Raw genomic sequence first — 14587 nt, 5'->3', positions numbered from 1 at the left:
GACGGGCGGCGGGCACGTGACCGGCGGGCGGGGCGGGGCTGGGCCGGCCGGCCGGCGGGCTGCGCGCGCGCCGCGCGGGACTTGGGCGGCGGCGGCGCGATGGAGCTGGTGGCGGAGCTGAGGGGCCGCGACGGGCAGACGCGGTCGGTGCGGGTGCCGTGCCCGGCGGAGGAGGGCGAGGGCGGGCAGCTGCGCGGGCTGCGGCGGGCCCTGGCCGAGCTGCAGGAGCGGGTGGTGGAGCTGCTGGCGCCCCTGGTGCAGGAGGAGAGAGAGGCGGCGGGCGGCGGCGGCGGCGGGCCGCGCGGTGAGTGGCGGCGGGCGGCCGGCGGGGGCCCGGGCGGGAGCGCGGCGAGGGGGCTCCGCCGCCGCCGTCCCGCGCCGCTCATCCGCGCCCCGCTTGGCTGCTGCAGGTGATGTCGAGGATGACGACGACGACGAGGAGGAGGATGAAGGCGAAGACGAAAACAACATCGACGCGAACGCGAGCGGCGATGACCCACCTCCAAAGCGGACAAAAGTGCAGCAGCCCTGACGGTGGCGTCCGGTACCGGGTTCAGGCCTAGAGAGGGACACTCCAGCTGTACCGACTGCAGGCGTCCCCGGGCGCGGTGCCCCGGGCGGGGTAGGCCGCTCTGGCCGGGCGGGCGCCTGCCTCTCTTCTGCTCGTGTTTTAAAAGTGAAATGTCGATCTCGACGCTATTTTAATGCGGAAGCCTTAACGAAAGGATGCGCCTTGGTGTTAGCAGCGTGTTGCTTACAGGGTACCCGTGTTACGCTGAGAAGAATTTTTAGTAAACTAGTTGACGAATATAAAAACTTCTCACAAGTCTTCTGACTGCTACATTTTTAATGACTTTATCCAAGTCATAGTATTTCTTCATGTCACTTAAACTTTTGAAGTAAATAAAATCTGGAAAGAGCTATTTTGTCAGATGTGATCTTAAAATGGTACAAGACAACTTTTATTTGTATGGAGAGAAAGACAACAAGACAACTACAGTACTCAGAATTAAAAACTACCTGTAGGACTGTGTCCATTCCTGAACAGTCCTGCGAGAGTCCTGTCCAGGCCTACAATGGAAGATTACTTTTGCCTATCATCTAAGAGGTTTATTTTAGTCACCCATCAATCAAGTATTTTCCTGGAAAAGGTCATAGACAAAGTAGATTGAAAGAGTCTTGGTTTCAAAGATCCTCAGGTTTTGTGACATCCAGGAAAGTGACAAGTCAGTGTGACTTTGATAATCATCTTTAATATTCCACAATTCAAAAAGTGCTGTCTGTCCTAAGCCTGTCCAAATGGTTTTTTTTTTCTCTCTGTTTTTCATGCAGCAGTCAGTCTTTATATACTTTCTTCCATCACTGAGTTTTATCCAGGTTGATTTATAGGCTTGTTTGGTAGCTAAGTTAAATAAAGTGAACATCACAGCTTAATATTCTGTCTATGCAGAACTCCCAACGTTATCTGAAGTAAGAAAAAAGAGCAGAGTGATTTTTGAGATGCTTTTTAAAACAAAACTTATGGTAGAAACTCGGGGAAATGTAGTAGGGTTCTATGCTGGTTGCTATCGTTTATTTTAGAGGGGGAGACAGTATAAATATTTGACTAACACACACCTGTGAGCACATTATGTGTAGCAGTTCTTGGCTGTATGAATTGGCATAACCCAATCCCTCTGCTGAGAGCTGAGAGGTAGCTTGTGCTTTCTCTGATGATAATGCAGCATGTGGAATGTGATTAAGGTAACAGGTGCTTCTTGCAAGGGGGAAGTTGTCAATGCTTTACTTTAATTCCCGGTTTAATTCCCAATGTTACTTTAATTTCTGGTTTTTGTTTGGTGCATGCTTCTATGAACAGGCATAAAACGTTCTTGATAGCCAGGCCATAGAGCTTACTGTGGAGCCCGAGAGTCTTCTCTAGCAGAAATTAACTGACTGATTTAATAGTGTGAAAAGCATTTTTTTTTCACTTTCATGTATTCTGCTGGCATAGTTCGTTTATGTATTATGGAAACTGAGCAACTCTTGAGACTTGTGTATGGAGGACAAAGTATCGGAATAAATGATGAGTTATGAGCACAAAATTGTCTGCATTTGTTTGAAATGGGGGGTGGAAAAGGGTCCAGTAAATGCTCTGTGGGGGTGGAAAGAGGTCCAGTAAATATATTTTGGATATCTTTATGTACTCTTATTCTAAGAAATTCACACACCCATTATTGCATGAACAGATATGACAAAGGCATAACTGAGGAGAAAAGACCAACTCTGAAGCCTGAAGCCTAGGGAGCTTTAGGTGCTGAGGACCTCAGGTGACAGAAAATGACACAAATTAATTCTGATCTCTTGCCAGGCTGCAAAATCTTAAAGTGGTAACATGCTTACAGTGTTTCATGGTAGATAATGTATTGGAGGAAGTGGCTTATCAAAATGGCAAAGGCAACACATAGTACAAAAAAACTAGCCTGATAAATGTATCGGAAGGGCTCCTTCATGTGACCTGTGCTAAAGCGATGACATCTTTTTATGAGCTCTGTTCTGCAGCTTCGGAAGCTTGTTGTAGAGCTACATCGGAGAGCAGTGTTCTCCCCCCCCCCCCCAACTACAGTCCTAAATACTCCAACAGTGGTGTGAACTGTGGGGTGGCTAAGAAGCGCCATTTAACCTTAGCCATGAATTTGTGGCCTTTATATATAAACTTTGTGTGAATAGTCCACTGGCACGTCACGGGCTGAAAACCTCTGGTCTAAAGCAACAAACCCTAACTTTACTAGTGTGGGAGTAAATGCAGGTAATACTCTGGTAATGGGATACTTCTTTTTTCTGTCAACCTGGACACAGTAACACGCTGCACCTGAGCTCCAGAAGATATCAATGAGCATTGGGTCAAGAACAACCACTCAAGTTTTTGCCCTTAAAGAATCATTTCTAATCCTTACTGTGGCCACAAAAATTTTTGAACAACAAAAAGGATACTGGACCTTCATGGAGCCTTACATAACTGTAAACCGTAGGTTTGCTTGTGACAGAAGTGCCCTAACACAACAGAGAACGTCATTTTTCTGAGAGTTGCTGCAAGGTAACTAGGCACAGAAAGCTTTAGTGTGAGTTTTTTCTTCCTTTTCCCCCTCCATAGCTGTTTCAGGACCTATCCTACAGCTCTGTTCTGAACCCCTTCTGGGGAGCCCTTTCTCCCTTGGAAGGACTGCCATCTCCCACTTTCTGTACTGTCCTCCTGGGAACAACTGGGAAAGCCAAACAACTGGGAAAAGGTACAGGCAGCAACAGAGAGAACCAGCTGGTGTTGCTCACTGGTTGTGGCACCCTTTTTCCAAGCAACCGAGTCAGCCAAGTCGGTGAAGCGTACGGATTTTTCCATGGCTGTGGGAAAGGCTCCAAAATTTTCTGAAGACGGAAAAACTTAAGGTTTATGTGTGTGGAGAATATAGCAAAAGTCTGCAATGACTTTTACAAAGCTGTCCAAGACTTCGTACAAAAGACTTTACCAAGCTTTATGCACACCATAAGTCAATTGTGGCCCCTGCATTTTAGGTAGAGTAGATAAGCCTTGATGGAAGAAAGATGGCATACTCTTCATCTCGGAGATGTGCTAGTCCTTTTGTACCTTAACCAAACTTCAGGCTGGCACAGAACAAGCCCAGTTCACCACCTCTGTGCTGTTTAGTATCACTTGTATGTCTTACTAATACGACTTAGTTTTACTAGCCAGAAGGGGCTAGATGGATTTCCTTACCGATAAAGGGGGAGAATGCTGGTATGTTTCTATTGAATTAAAAGAGCTGAAGTGATATGAAATTAAATTCTTGGTAGTATTTAGATGAGAACCAACTACTTTTGCTAGTTGCAAAAAAGAACAGCAAAAATGTCAAAGCAAGTCTCCATGTAGACTGGGATTGTATGACATACACCGTTGTTACTGCTTTGAAATACTGAATTTGCTGATTCGAACAACTTTGAGGCTAAATTCACAAAGGCATTTAACAGGTAGCAGTGTTCTGTGTTTAAAATCACAAGTATGATATTTATTATGTACTTGGATGGTTCTGTGAGGGAAAGGGGGCAATCCCATTATGCCCAGTAGTCAGGGCATTGTCTAACAGTGCAAGGCCTTTCCTAGTTCCTAGGAGAGAGATTCATTCTGATCATTTTCATTAAAAGGCTTTGAATGCAATTCACCCATTGTGGCCCCTGTGCAATTCCCATTCATTCTAACTTAAAAGTTAATTTATACACAAGCTACTACAGATATCAGATTGTCTCTAAAATACACGGTAATCTGACAGTTAGGACATAACAATTTATCATGGGGCTTCATATATGGTAAGTAGGTTAACACTCAGCAGTGCAAACAACCGAGCAGTGGTTTTGGGCACATCCACTAACCAAAATTTACTGGGCTAGTCATGGGCTTTGAGGACTGAGAGTTGAGCAGAAGTACCTTCTTGTGGCTGCAGCATGTTCTTTCTTTCCAGAAGAAACCTGTACCATAGGGCTAGCTTTAAGGAGAGCTAAGAGAAGTCAGTTCTTACAAATTAACTACCTGATAAAGTTATTAAACTGCTTTCATGCATTAGGTCATATGAAGAAAAGAGGTTCTCATCCAAGACTGGCACATGAAAAGCAGCATTTTTTAGAAACTAATAGAATAATAAACTACAGAGCATCCTTTTAAGAAGACAATGGACCAGGCAAGAGATAATAAGGGGAGTTAATAGGTATCCTGCACAAACTGCAAAGTTTTGTTCCAAGGATAAGTCAATCCTCATATTTTTACTTAAAAAAGAAATCAAGCTTGCAGTTCTACTTTGCTGCTGGAAGAAACATGCATCATAAAGAACACATTTTATTGCAGCTTACTTCTATCCAAGTTCGAAGGGCTGCAGCCTGAAGTTATGCTCTTCATTGGACCTGCTCTCCCACAGGAGGAAGTGAAGAACAAGCTCAGCAGCACTTAAAAAATGTGGCAGACATTTTCCCGAGATGGGAAGGGACTGTCAGGTGAAGGTCAAGCAGCTAATGAAACTAACACTCAGACTGCCCAAGACTGATGCTCAAGCAGTCTGACAAAGCTTTATCTTGTGACACAAACACAATAAAAAGAAATCCAGGGTAGGTGGCACAGAGTTGAATATTAATCAACCTTGTGTTACACTTTCTTGGCAGAAAATTAAAGCTCTGAATGATTGCTAAGCTGGTAGAGGTTAGCAATCTTCTGAAGACTTCATTACTGCCTCTATTATTACAGCTTCTGCTTTAGGAAGCTCTTCAAGATCAGGTCTGAGCTAACTAATTTTAAGTTAAAAGAGTATGAATAAAAATAGCTTTCCCACCCCTAAGTGGAAGTTGTAGCAATTCATCTTTTCTGCCCACTCAGTGAAAAGAACTAAATAGATTTGTATGAGCAAGTTCTAGTATAAGCTAGTCTCGCATCTTTTATTAAAGCAATTACTGTAGAAACAGATTTGCAGTATTATCTGTCATTTACAATCAAGAACTAATTGAGCAGTACTGTAGTCTTTAAAGAGATTGTAAAACTTCTTTGAGCTTGATTGTCCCAAAAGCTTATAGATGATGTCAGTTTGTGTTACAGGCAGTTATCTTCTGTGACTGAGAACTAATTAGCCTTGACACTATCTACAAATCTTCAGGATAATCAAGCTTAAAGTTATTTCACTACTTCTTTTAAAAGATTACAGTAAAAACAATTTAATCATAATTTTTGTAGTCTTTTCTTTACTTTGTGGGTAAGACTTCACCTGTTGATGTTCCACTGGTGCCAAAAATGCTGGAAGCACCAGCAGAGCTAGCTTTCCTCTTCTACTCCTATTGTCTAGTATTCCTATGCACTATGTTAACACTTTATACTAATTCTCTCCATTGCTGCTTTCTACCTCAAGCTCAAATGCTTACAGACATGGCGTTTGCTTGTATTAGATTGGGTGTCTTTCTGTAGTGAGTTGTAAAGCTCATGCTTGTCAACAGCTTTAATCCAAAAATGGGCTTCTGATGGAAAAGTCTACAAACACAAACCTCCGTTCTGTAAGTCACTGCTGTGCCCAGCACGTGCTCCACATCCAGACGGCTTGGCTCATCGCATCAGGCATGCTGATGAATTTGCTAAAGGCTACATCCTTGCACAACAGAAACTTAGGCAGTTCTCCCTATCATTTTCTATTTTTGATGCTTCCTCTTATGTTGTTCTTTAAATAACACCATCTAGACACAACATGACTGCCCAGTTTAAAAACTACAGCATCAAGTTAAAAACATAGTCCAGCCAGAGTTATCTCCCTGTTACACAAAGGTAGAAAAATGACAAAGGGATTCAGTTTCATCCAGCCAGCCCCAAAACTTCAGGCTACAGACAAGTATTTAGGGCACAGAGCATGAAAGGACAACAAAAAAGATCAACCAAACATACACACTGAGGGAAGGACAGGAGAGTAAGCTATAGCAGATATGTATGGGCATTAACAGACTTCTGTTTATAAACATTGAAAAGTTTTTATTTTATAGATAAATAGGATGATGATTTTTAAAGTTAGGAAACAACACAACTTAAAAGCTCTGACTCCCAAAGATACCACAAGTCAGAGTTTATACTTTATTCTTATTCCAGCATATTAAGATGGCAGCTTCCTCCTTTTCATATTGCACTTAGAACTTAAAACCTTCTTGTAAAGGCTACATTGTTTTCAGGTCCTAGCACCAATGCTGGCATTTGAAACCAGTGCCTCAAAATATTTCCAAATGCAAACAGAAAGTTTAAGGTGTTGTAACTACCATGCTTAAACATAGCAAGACTGAAAATAACATCCTCTTTCCGAAGCAAGAGAAAGCTGATATTCTCCAGGATTCCCTTAAAGTAGTCAGAAATGGATTAGCATTTGTGATGATTAGGTACTGACAATCACATATAATTGAAATTGACAATCACATATAATCGAAATTGACAATCACATATAATCGAGGCATTTAGTTCGTAATTGTTTTAGGCCGACTGCTTTTAAAGAGTATATTTTGCACTGTTTTCACATTTGTAAGGTTACTTCCATCATGGCTGGCTCAAAATTTACTTATTCTAAGAAGAAACAAAAAAGGACAAGAAGAAAGAACAGATTCGATATTATTGAAAATCCAGTAGTAAGAATTAAATGCTATGCCAAAATAGCACTGAAAAATAGAGGTTGAAACTATGGTAAGAACTCTCAGTGGAATTTCAGTATGACTGAAGAAATTTGCATTCATTGCAAGAATGAGAAGAAGGTATATTCTTCAAATTTCTGGAAGAAACATGGTTATCTGTCTTAGAACCTGTTTGTAGCATTCCCCCCAACCTAATACCAGTTAACTTCCCCAAATTCAAAGTTTTTCCTAATACATCAGTGCTCCCAGAACATGGTTTTGCATCACGTCCAGAGTGAAATTAGAATGGTAGTAAATTCCAATCACTTGTAATTTTATCAAAGGAGATTTCTATAGATGGAAGGAAACACAAATGAAGTTTTGTGCAGACTATAGGCCAACACCAGCATAAGCTGCTTTTGACATCGTAGGAAGAGAGTTTAAAGCACCAACCTCCAGGCCTATGCCACTCCTCACTGCCTACCTACTACAATGTGGTACTGTTGTGGTCACTGGAAAGAAGTATGCTACCACAGGAAAAAAAAAAAAGTACCTTTTTCCCCTTTAAAGGTTTGCAAAAACTTTATTCTTTGCTTCCTGTATTTATAACTAAACTTATTTTAAAAAAATTCATTAAAAACCAGCACTGATGTAGATATTAATTACTTTAAAAAAAAAGAAAAAGCAAAGAATTGTGTTAAGTGCAGCTTTTATAATCATGTTCTGATTTTTTTTTCCTTTTACATTTACCACAAAAGAAGTATCTTTTCATTGATTTTACTCCAAGGGAAAACATAGGAAATCCACTTTTTTTGCACAGAGGAGTAAAGTCATGGACCAGAAACTTATTTCCCCACAGGATGTTTCAGATGGAGTGTTGCAATTTTGCATCATTAAGGCAAAATGAGGAATTCTTCCATCAAGTGTCACATAGGGCTCTCCCACTCTGGCCATTCTGATAGACCCATATTTAAAAACCTTTGTAGTTACTTTTTTTTTTTAAATAGAAAACAGTCACTCTCTTCATTGTTTAACAGTTTGAAAGAAAAGGCTCTTTGCAGCCTTCACTCAGAACTTCAGGCTTGTGATTAGATCAGGCATATGCAATTGCTTCAAAACAGCTATGGAAACTAGAAATTGAGCTAAGTGTCAATCAGTTGTAATCTACTGATCTGATTAGAGGCTTTCACAAATGTTTGATGACGATTGCAAATAACAGCCAAGCAGATAGGAATGATGCAATACCCAACAGTTTTGGGGTCAGCTCTTGTACAGGAATAGAGGAACAAGAACATCTGTAAATATGGTATTAAAAATATTATAGTCCACAGCCAAAAAGGCAAGGATAGCAGTCGTACTTTTAAGGAGTGCGTCCATGTGGTTCCTTCCTGTGGTTCCTTGGGGTGTTGCTGAATGTGCTCCAGTGCTAGTTTGTTGTAAGTCTCATTGATTTCAAAGACATAATAAAAAGCTGCAGCACTTGCTAACAAGTACAACCCCACACCAATCCATCCCATCCTCTGGCGGAAGTTCATCATTCTCCATGCTCTGCACCTGGAACAAAAGGCAAAGTATACATTCAGTACAGCTTGGAGAAAGAGGGGACACAGATGAAACTTGGTTTTCATAAGTTAACTTTTTATAACTTTTCATTACACATTAGTAAAAACAGCACACGCATCCATTTCTGAAGACCTGAGTTCTCTCTAAATTAGAGAAAAATCATACTACTATGCCAGCAACGGGCTAATGATAATTACATACAATGCTCCATCGAAGGCTCTGGCTAGTTTAGGGCCTGCTAGCTATCAAGTTATACTAGGCTGAAGTCAAGTACTGAGTGAACAAAACAGAAGTCATGAATTGGATAAGTTACTTACGCCATCTGCCCTCGGTGTCTCTAGCTGCACGGTGGGGATAATACAAGACTTTCTATAAATATGGAAACTTTGTAAAGTTCTTTGACGTCTGCAAGACAAACACACTGCTAGCCAACCAGTAACAGGAGCATCACTGCTTCTTTGCAGTGTAGCAACATCCAGTTTTATTAAGCTCTAGCTGAGTGCCCATCTATGAATCATAGAAAGGGATGTTTCCAATTTGAACATGAGAAGATATGTAGTAAAGATATGTATTCGTACCCGTTTGCACACATGAGGATACTATAAGCATGTTCCTTGCACCTGACTGTATTTCTGCTCTACCTGTGTGAACAGTTGCAGTATGCCTTCTGGCAGAGTGGAGTTGAACATCTGTACTAGTAACTGACTCAGTGCAGAACAAACCAGACACCAGTCAACTGGCACTTTTCAGAAGAAACACAAATTATTGAAGCACCAGACACTACTAGGCTCGATTTTAGCTGCTTTAAGATCTCCAGCTGGCTGGACGGGTCTAGGCAACTTGAAACGCTCTTCAAACCAGTCACAAACACTCTAGCTGAAGTACCTTCACTCATACCAAGAAGTCATCATCACCTTCCCTCAAAATAGCGCTTGGGCAGGGAGAACCACCACTTCACTGCAGCTAGTTAGAGTTCTCCTAACAAATATGCTTTTTCAGACTGTTGGGGTTTTACCTTTCCTACCTTTTTTAAGAGAGGGGTAAAATCAATTTATGTGGTAGTGTTTTAAGAAAATATATCAGGCTTTAAAAATACTAGGCAGAAATGCTTATTTAAGGATGATTTGTGCATACAAAACAATAATTATTAATGGAAGTATGAGACTGTTTACCATAATTGATAAAAAAAATCACTACACCTTTCTAAATCCCCCTTCCTGAGGCCAGACTAATCTGTCTGGTTAGCAATCTTGAAAGACTTCCCTGTTTTCCACATCCGAAGGACATCCTCAATCCTGACCTGACAGGATCTGATCAGGGTAGCCCTGGAGAAGTTGTTCTGGCCCTCACACTGCTGCATTTATGGTGGCTAAAAGAGTCAAACATACAGTGACAGTAAATACCCGAGAATGCCATTACTTATGTCTGTGACAGCTTGTTGTTTAGCTTATCCTTCTAGAAAACCTAACAGTATGTTTTCCTTTAATACACCGAGTTAATACTTTTAGTAGGACAACCGAAAAATTTGGGTAAAAAGCTGTTAATCCACTGGGTAAAAACTTAAATTCCAGAGTCCATGTTTACCCAATAGCTAAGTCACTGTCTGTTTTTTCCAGTAGTTAGGCATTTTAGAGACGGCCACCAAGTAGTCGCCTTCAGAGAAAATAAATCTTCAAAAGGAATGCACACATTGAAAGCATAAACACTATTAAAATTGCAGTAGATTTAAGAAGGTAAACATTAGTTGCTTTTTCTCCTGCCCTTGCTAGGCAGCAGTAGCCAGAAGAGGAGCCTTCGCTCTGGGTTACACCGAAAGAGGCAGAGATAACGCTCAGAGTTTTCTCATTCTTATTTTCCGCTTCGAGGCACTGTTTTTACTTGCAGCTTTCGGAGATACCCGCGATAGGTATCTGAGTCGTCCACCGCCATTCCGCGGGTGCTCCGGGGCTCTCCTCCGGCAACAGGCCGCGCAAACCGGCCGCTCGCGACGCCCGCAGCGCTCAGCCGCCCCCGCGGGCGCTGGACCCGCGCCCCGGGCGAGAAGCGCTCCGCCGCAACGGCTCCTTCACTGACGCCGACGGCTCCTTCACTGACGCCGGCAGCCCCTTACCTTCCTCCAGCGGAGAAGGAGGGAGCGGGAGGGCGGCGGCAGGCGGCCCGCTCCCCTCAGCCCGCGCCGCCGCGCCGGGAGGCGGAGGGGCCCGCCGGCCCGCCGCGCCGCTGCCGGCCCGCTGCCATCGCCGCCCGGCCACCGCTCCGGAACCGCGGCACTTCCGGCATGGGGAGAATCACTTCCGGTGCGCGCCTGTCTGCATCCGAGGCGAGGCGAGGCGAGGCGAGGCGGGGCGGATTGGCCGGCGGCCATCTTGGCTCAGGCCCGCGCCCCTCTGTGGCGTGTTGGCCTCGCCCAAAATGGTGGCCGACGCTTATGGTGGTTGCTCGTCCCTTATTCACCCTTCGGTTACCGCCGGCGCGGCTGAGGCTGCCGGCCTCGAGCCGCCGTCGTTTCAGCGCTAGTGCTGCTTCGTGCGGTGGTGGAGGACAGGCCGGGTTCGGGCAGCCCAGCCGCAGCGCGGAGCGCCGGCCTCCGGCGTGCTTTGGTGGCCAGGCACAGCGCTCACCTGTACCTGCGCTGCCCGTTCGAGTGCGTTTGTTGTAATTGCGCAGGCATCGAGGAGAGGGGAAAAACAGTAGCGTTTTGATAGTTGGTTACGTTAGCCAGGTGCGATGCGTTGAGGGAAATACCAATGGAGGTTGTTATGTTGTGGAACAGTCTCCAACAGCTGACATAAGTACTTCAAAACCAGTATATGTTTATGCATAAATATGTCTTACTGGTGTGTTTCTATTGAATTAAAATACTAGGAAATACGGTAGTGGGAAAAAGCCTTCAATGAAGCCAAAAGATCATCTGAACTGACAAAAACAATCTCATTTGGTCAGATGTGTGCAGTTCACTGACATACACCACAGTGATGTTTGGAAAGTTTGCTTGTGCAGTAGGTGTTTCAACATGTCTGAATTCAGTAACTGCTTAACACATAACTTCCTGTGCTAGTTAAAAGAACTCAGTAACTGCATAGCATTAGATGTAAAATTAAAACTTTTTACTAAATTGTATCCCAGAGTCATGAGAAAACTACTGTTTTCTCATACTGCTGCTGGGAGCTGTTTTAACTTCTTTCTGAATTGCTTCACAAATTGAGTCAACTATGAGCGACATGGATTTCAAACCCATTTGATTTCTTAAAACCTTGACTATCACTCTCCGTTAGCGTTGGGAATGACTGACTCGTGGGCAGTCAGCACTGAATTCTGTCCTCTAATGTTATAGAGAAGCAGTGGTGGCCACAGTTCACATGCATCCAGCTATAGTTAAAAAGGAAGCTAAAAGAGAATTTTAAAAGGGATGTCAAATAAGAAATGAAAGATGCTAAAGCAAGGACATTTTTAATTTGGGTGTAAATAAATATATACACATAGGATTTTCTGCCATTTTTCTTGGGGGATGTAGTAGGTGCTTGTGAGGCAGTATATAAAAGCTGCTGCAAAATTAAATTTATTATGGCTTAACCTGCTATGTTTGGTGTTTCAATGAAAAATGTTAGAAATGAGTGTCTTGGATTATATTCAGGACAGCTGATGACTAAATGCACGGTGCTGCAGATGTCATTGGAGGAAAACGACACTGTTGAGAGCCCACAAAAGTCAGAAATAAGTTCCCTGGCACAGAGCAACTTCACCTTAAGCCATGCTCCCCCCCCCCCCCCCCCCCCCCCCGCTTTGATGCTCATTCAACTAAAGGCTCAAAGAGTATCTCCTTGGCCACTGTGAGGACACTAGATGGTGCTCAACACCACAGGCAAAACCAACCTTTCGCAGGCCAGGTGAAACCCCAACTCCCAGTTCAGAAGTTTTGCACTTGACTTCAGTTCAATGAGGATTTCATAATCTTTCGTGAAGTTTAAAATAAATTTCGTGAACTTTTAAATAAACCATTAGTGTATTTCTGATGAAAGATGTAGGTATGAATAACTGCATACAGCTAATTATCCCTGGGACACTGCTCTTGACTAAATGGCATTCTTTCCCTTCTTACAGGTGGTGAGGTCCTAGTTGATCTAGAAGTGAGTAGCTTCTGTGTGAGCTCCTGTATAGCTGAAAAACCTTCTACTCAAGTATGGCTTTATTGCATTTTCTTATATTGCAGTTAGACGTAATGATGGGAAATTGAATAGCTACCGCATAGAGCCTATTTCCTTTAAAATACCAACCTAGATGTCAAAGAGAAGGGTTTCAGGCAGAATGAATATGTGACTGTGTGAATATATGGCTTGGCAATGGATACACGTGCTAAGTGTAAAGCCTGCAGTTGCGCTTAAGATTCTGAAGAAAAAGGAGTGAAATGTGGGGCTTATTCCTACTTAACAAGTCTCTCCTCTGAAGGGTTGGAGCTGGAAAGGGAGGATGGTTTAGGATTTAACCTGCTTGGTTTATGGGTCTTCTGTGTTAACCATAGGCCTGAAATGATGGTTATGAAGAGAAAGCTCTAAAAAAATTTGTGGAGTTGTTATAGCAAACACAAGCTGCCTTTAAAAGCTAACACATAACAGCAGACAGAATGATTTGTAATATCTTTGGGCTAGATCTCAATTTGCACAAATTCAGAGTTATGCTTAACCTTTGGCATAGTATAGGAAGGGACACAGCAAATAGCTCAGCTGAGGGTTTGTTTGAGTTTTTTTAGCAGTAGCCTTTGAGGGGGGAAAAAACCCCAAAATTAGTGGAATAAGAAGCAACTATTCTCAGCTTTAGAGGGGTTTCAAGCTAAATTGCAGTCATCAGGGCTAGTAACAATAAAGGGGGACAATTCATACTCTCCATATTGAAATGGGGACATATACCTGGTGAGACTCAAAAGCGTAATATTCAGCTTGCAAGCAGGAGAAGATAGAAGTCTGTTGAATCAAAAGGAATTAATGTTTAATGTTCAGGTCTAGAATTAGAGAGTTAATCATGGAATTTTGCAGTGTTTAAAAAAAAAAGTGAGTATTGCACTTAGTTTTGACATGTGAGTTATTGTTGGGATTGTGAAACTAAGTATAGAAATACTGGGTTTATTTTGAAGGTAAAACAGAAAAGCATTGGGAGCAGTGAGGGCTGGCTGCTCCATAAAGGGCAGGAGCCAAGCATGATAACACAACTGATAGGGCAGAGCGTCACTGCCAGAGCTCAGTCCCACAGTACCTGAGCAAAGTGAGCAGTGCACACCAGATTCAGCCAAGAGTCCAGATCATCAGGCAAGCAACAAGGCAGGTCCAAGGTCAAGCTGGAAAGGCAGCCCACAGGTTAGGGTCAGATCCAGTGTGAATAACTAGGGTCAGACATAACCTAGTGATTGCCAGGTAGGTCCAGACTGATAAGAAAAGACTGAGGTCAAGCTGCCAGGAAGTCACTCTGTAAGACCAGATGCAGATCAACATGGCTAGGCACAGTCACAGCTGAGCTAGAGACCCATAGTACTACAACACAGCTCAGGTGTGGAGTGAAGGCCCAGGGCTCAGCTTAAATGGAGCCCCCAGGCATGGGGGGCAGGTGAAACTTGTTGGGGCTGTTCAGGCCTATTAGTGCACTCAGGGTCCTGACAAAGTACATAGGACAAATGAGGGCTGACAATAGGAAAGAGAAGGGTTAGTTGTAATCTTTGCATCAAACAAAGTTTTCATAACAGTATTAAATGAAGATCTTCACTAGGCTTAGATTTTGGCTAAAACAGAATAGCAAAGGTAGAAGTAGATAATTACCTGAGATAATTACCAAACCAAAATTAGGTGGGCTTCCAAATGGAAGGCAGAAGCTGAAGGACAGAAGGCACCATGCA

General features: G+C 43.0%; 2 protein-coding genes across 5 annotated transcripts; one reads left to right on the top strand and one right to left on the bottom strand.

The window, feature by feature from the left end:
* Positions 1–28: 28 nt before the first annotated feature.
* GON7 (GON7 subunit of KEOPS complex) lies at positions 29–920 on the top strand. Its single transcript, XM_075503476.1, has 2 exons — positions 29–304; positions 411–920. Exons 1-2 carry the CDS (start codon positions 100–102, stop codon positions 530–532), a joined length of 327 nt encoding a protein of 108 aa, XP_075359591.1. The 5' UTR covers positions 29–99; the 3' UTR covers positions 533–920.
* Positions 921–6996: 6076 nt separating this feature from the next.
* On the bottom strand, positions 6997–11004 carry LYSET (lysosomal enzyme trafficking factor). 4 transcript variants are annotated; one of them, XM_075503472.1, is made up of 3 exons: positions 10817–11004; positions 9024–9111; positions 6997–8697 (listed from the first exon to the last, which is right to left on the bottom strand). In XM_075503472.1, exons 2-3 carry the CDS (start codon positions 9026–9028, stop codon positions 8286–8288), a joined length of 417 nt encoding a protein of 138 aa, XP_075359587.1. In that variant the 5' UTR covers positions 9029–9111; positions 10817–11004; the 3' UTR covers positions 6997–8285. The 4 variants fall into 4 exon arrangements, with proteins under 4 accessions (XP_075359587.1, XP_075359588.1, XP_075359589.1 ...); XM_075503473.1 differs by lacking the exon at positions 10817–11004 and adding an exon at positions 10604–10793; XM_075503474.1 differs by lacking the exon at positions 9024–9111 and having other exon boundaries at positions 10817–11002.
* Between the last annotated feature and the right edge of the window lie 3583 nt (positions 11005–14587).

Source organism: Mycteria americana, chromosome 5 (genome assembly GCF_035582795.1).
Source record: "Mycteria americana isolate JAX WOST 10 ecotype Jacksonville Zoo and Gardens chromosome 5, USCA_MyAme_1.0, whole genome shotgun sequence".
NCBI classification, from domain to species: domain Eukaryota; kingdom Metazoa; phylum Chordata; class Aves; order Ciconiiformes; family Ciconiidae; genus Mycteria; species Mycteria americana.
The sequence above is the reverse complement of the archived record's forward strand: the minus strand, read 5'-3'. Positions and strand labels throughout refer to the sequence as shown.

Excerpts from the sequence above, each read along its gene's own strand:
- GON7 (XM_075503476.1), top strand. The coding sequence starts at position 100 with ATGGAGCTGGTGGCGGAGCTGAGGGGCCGCGACGGGCAGACGCGGTCG. Across the intron at positions 305-410 it reads CGGCGGCGGCGGGCCGCGCG|GTGATGTCGAGGATGACGAC; the intron begins GTGAGTGGCGGC and ends TGGCTGCTGCAG.
- LYSET (XM_075503471.1), bottom strand. The coding sequence starts at position 10,635 with ATGGCGGTGGACGACTCAGATACCTATCGCGG. Across the intron at positions 8,698-10,603 it reads GACTCAGATACCTATCGCGG|GTGCAGAGCATGGAGAATGA; the intron begins GTATCTCCGAAA and ends CTTTTGTTCCAG.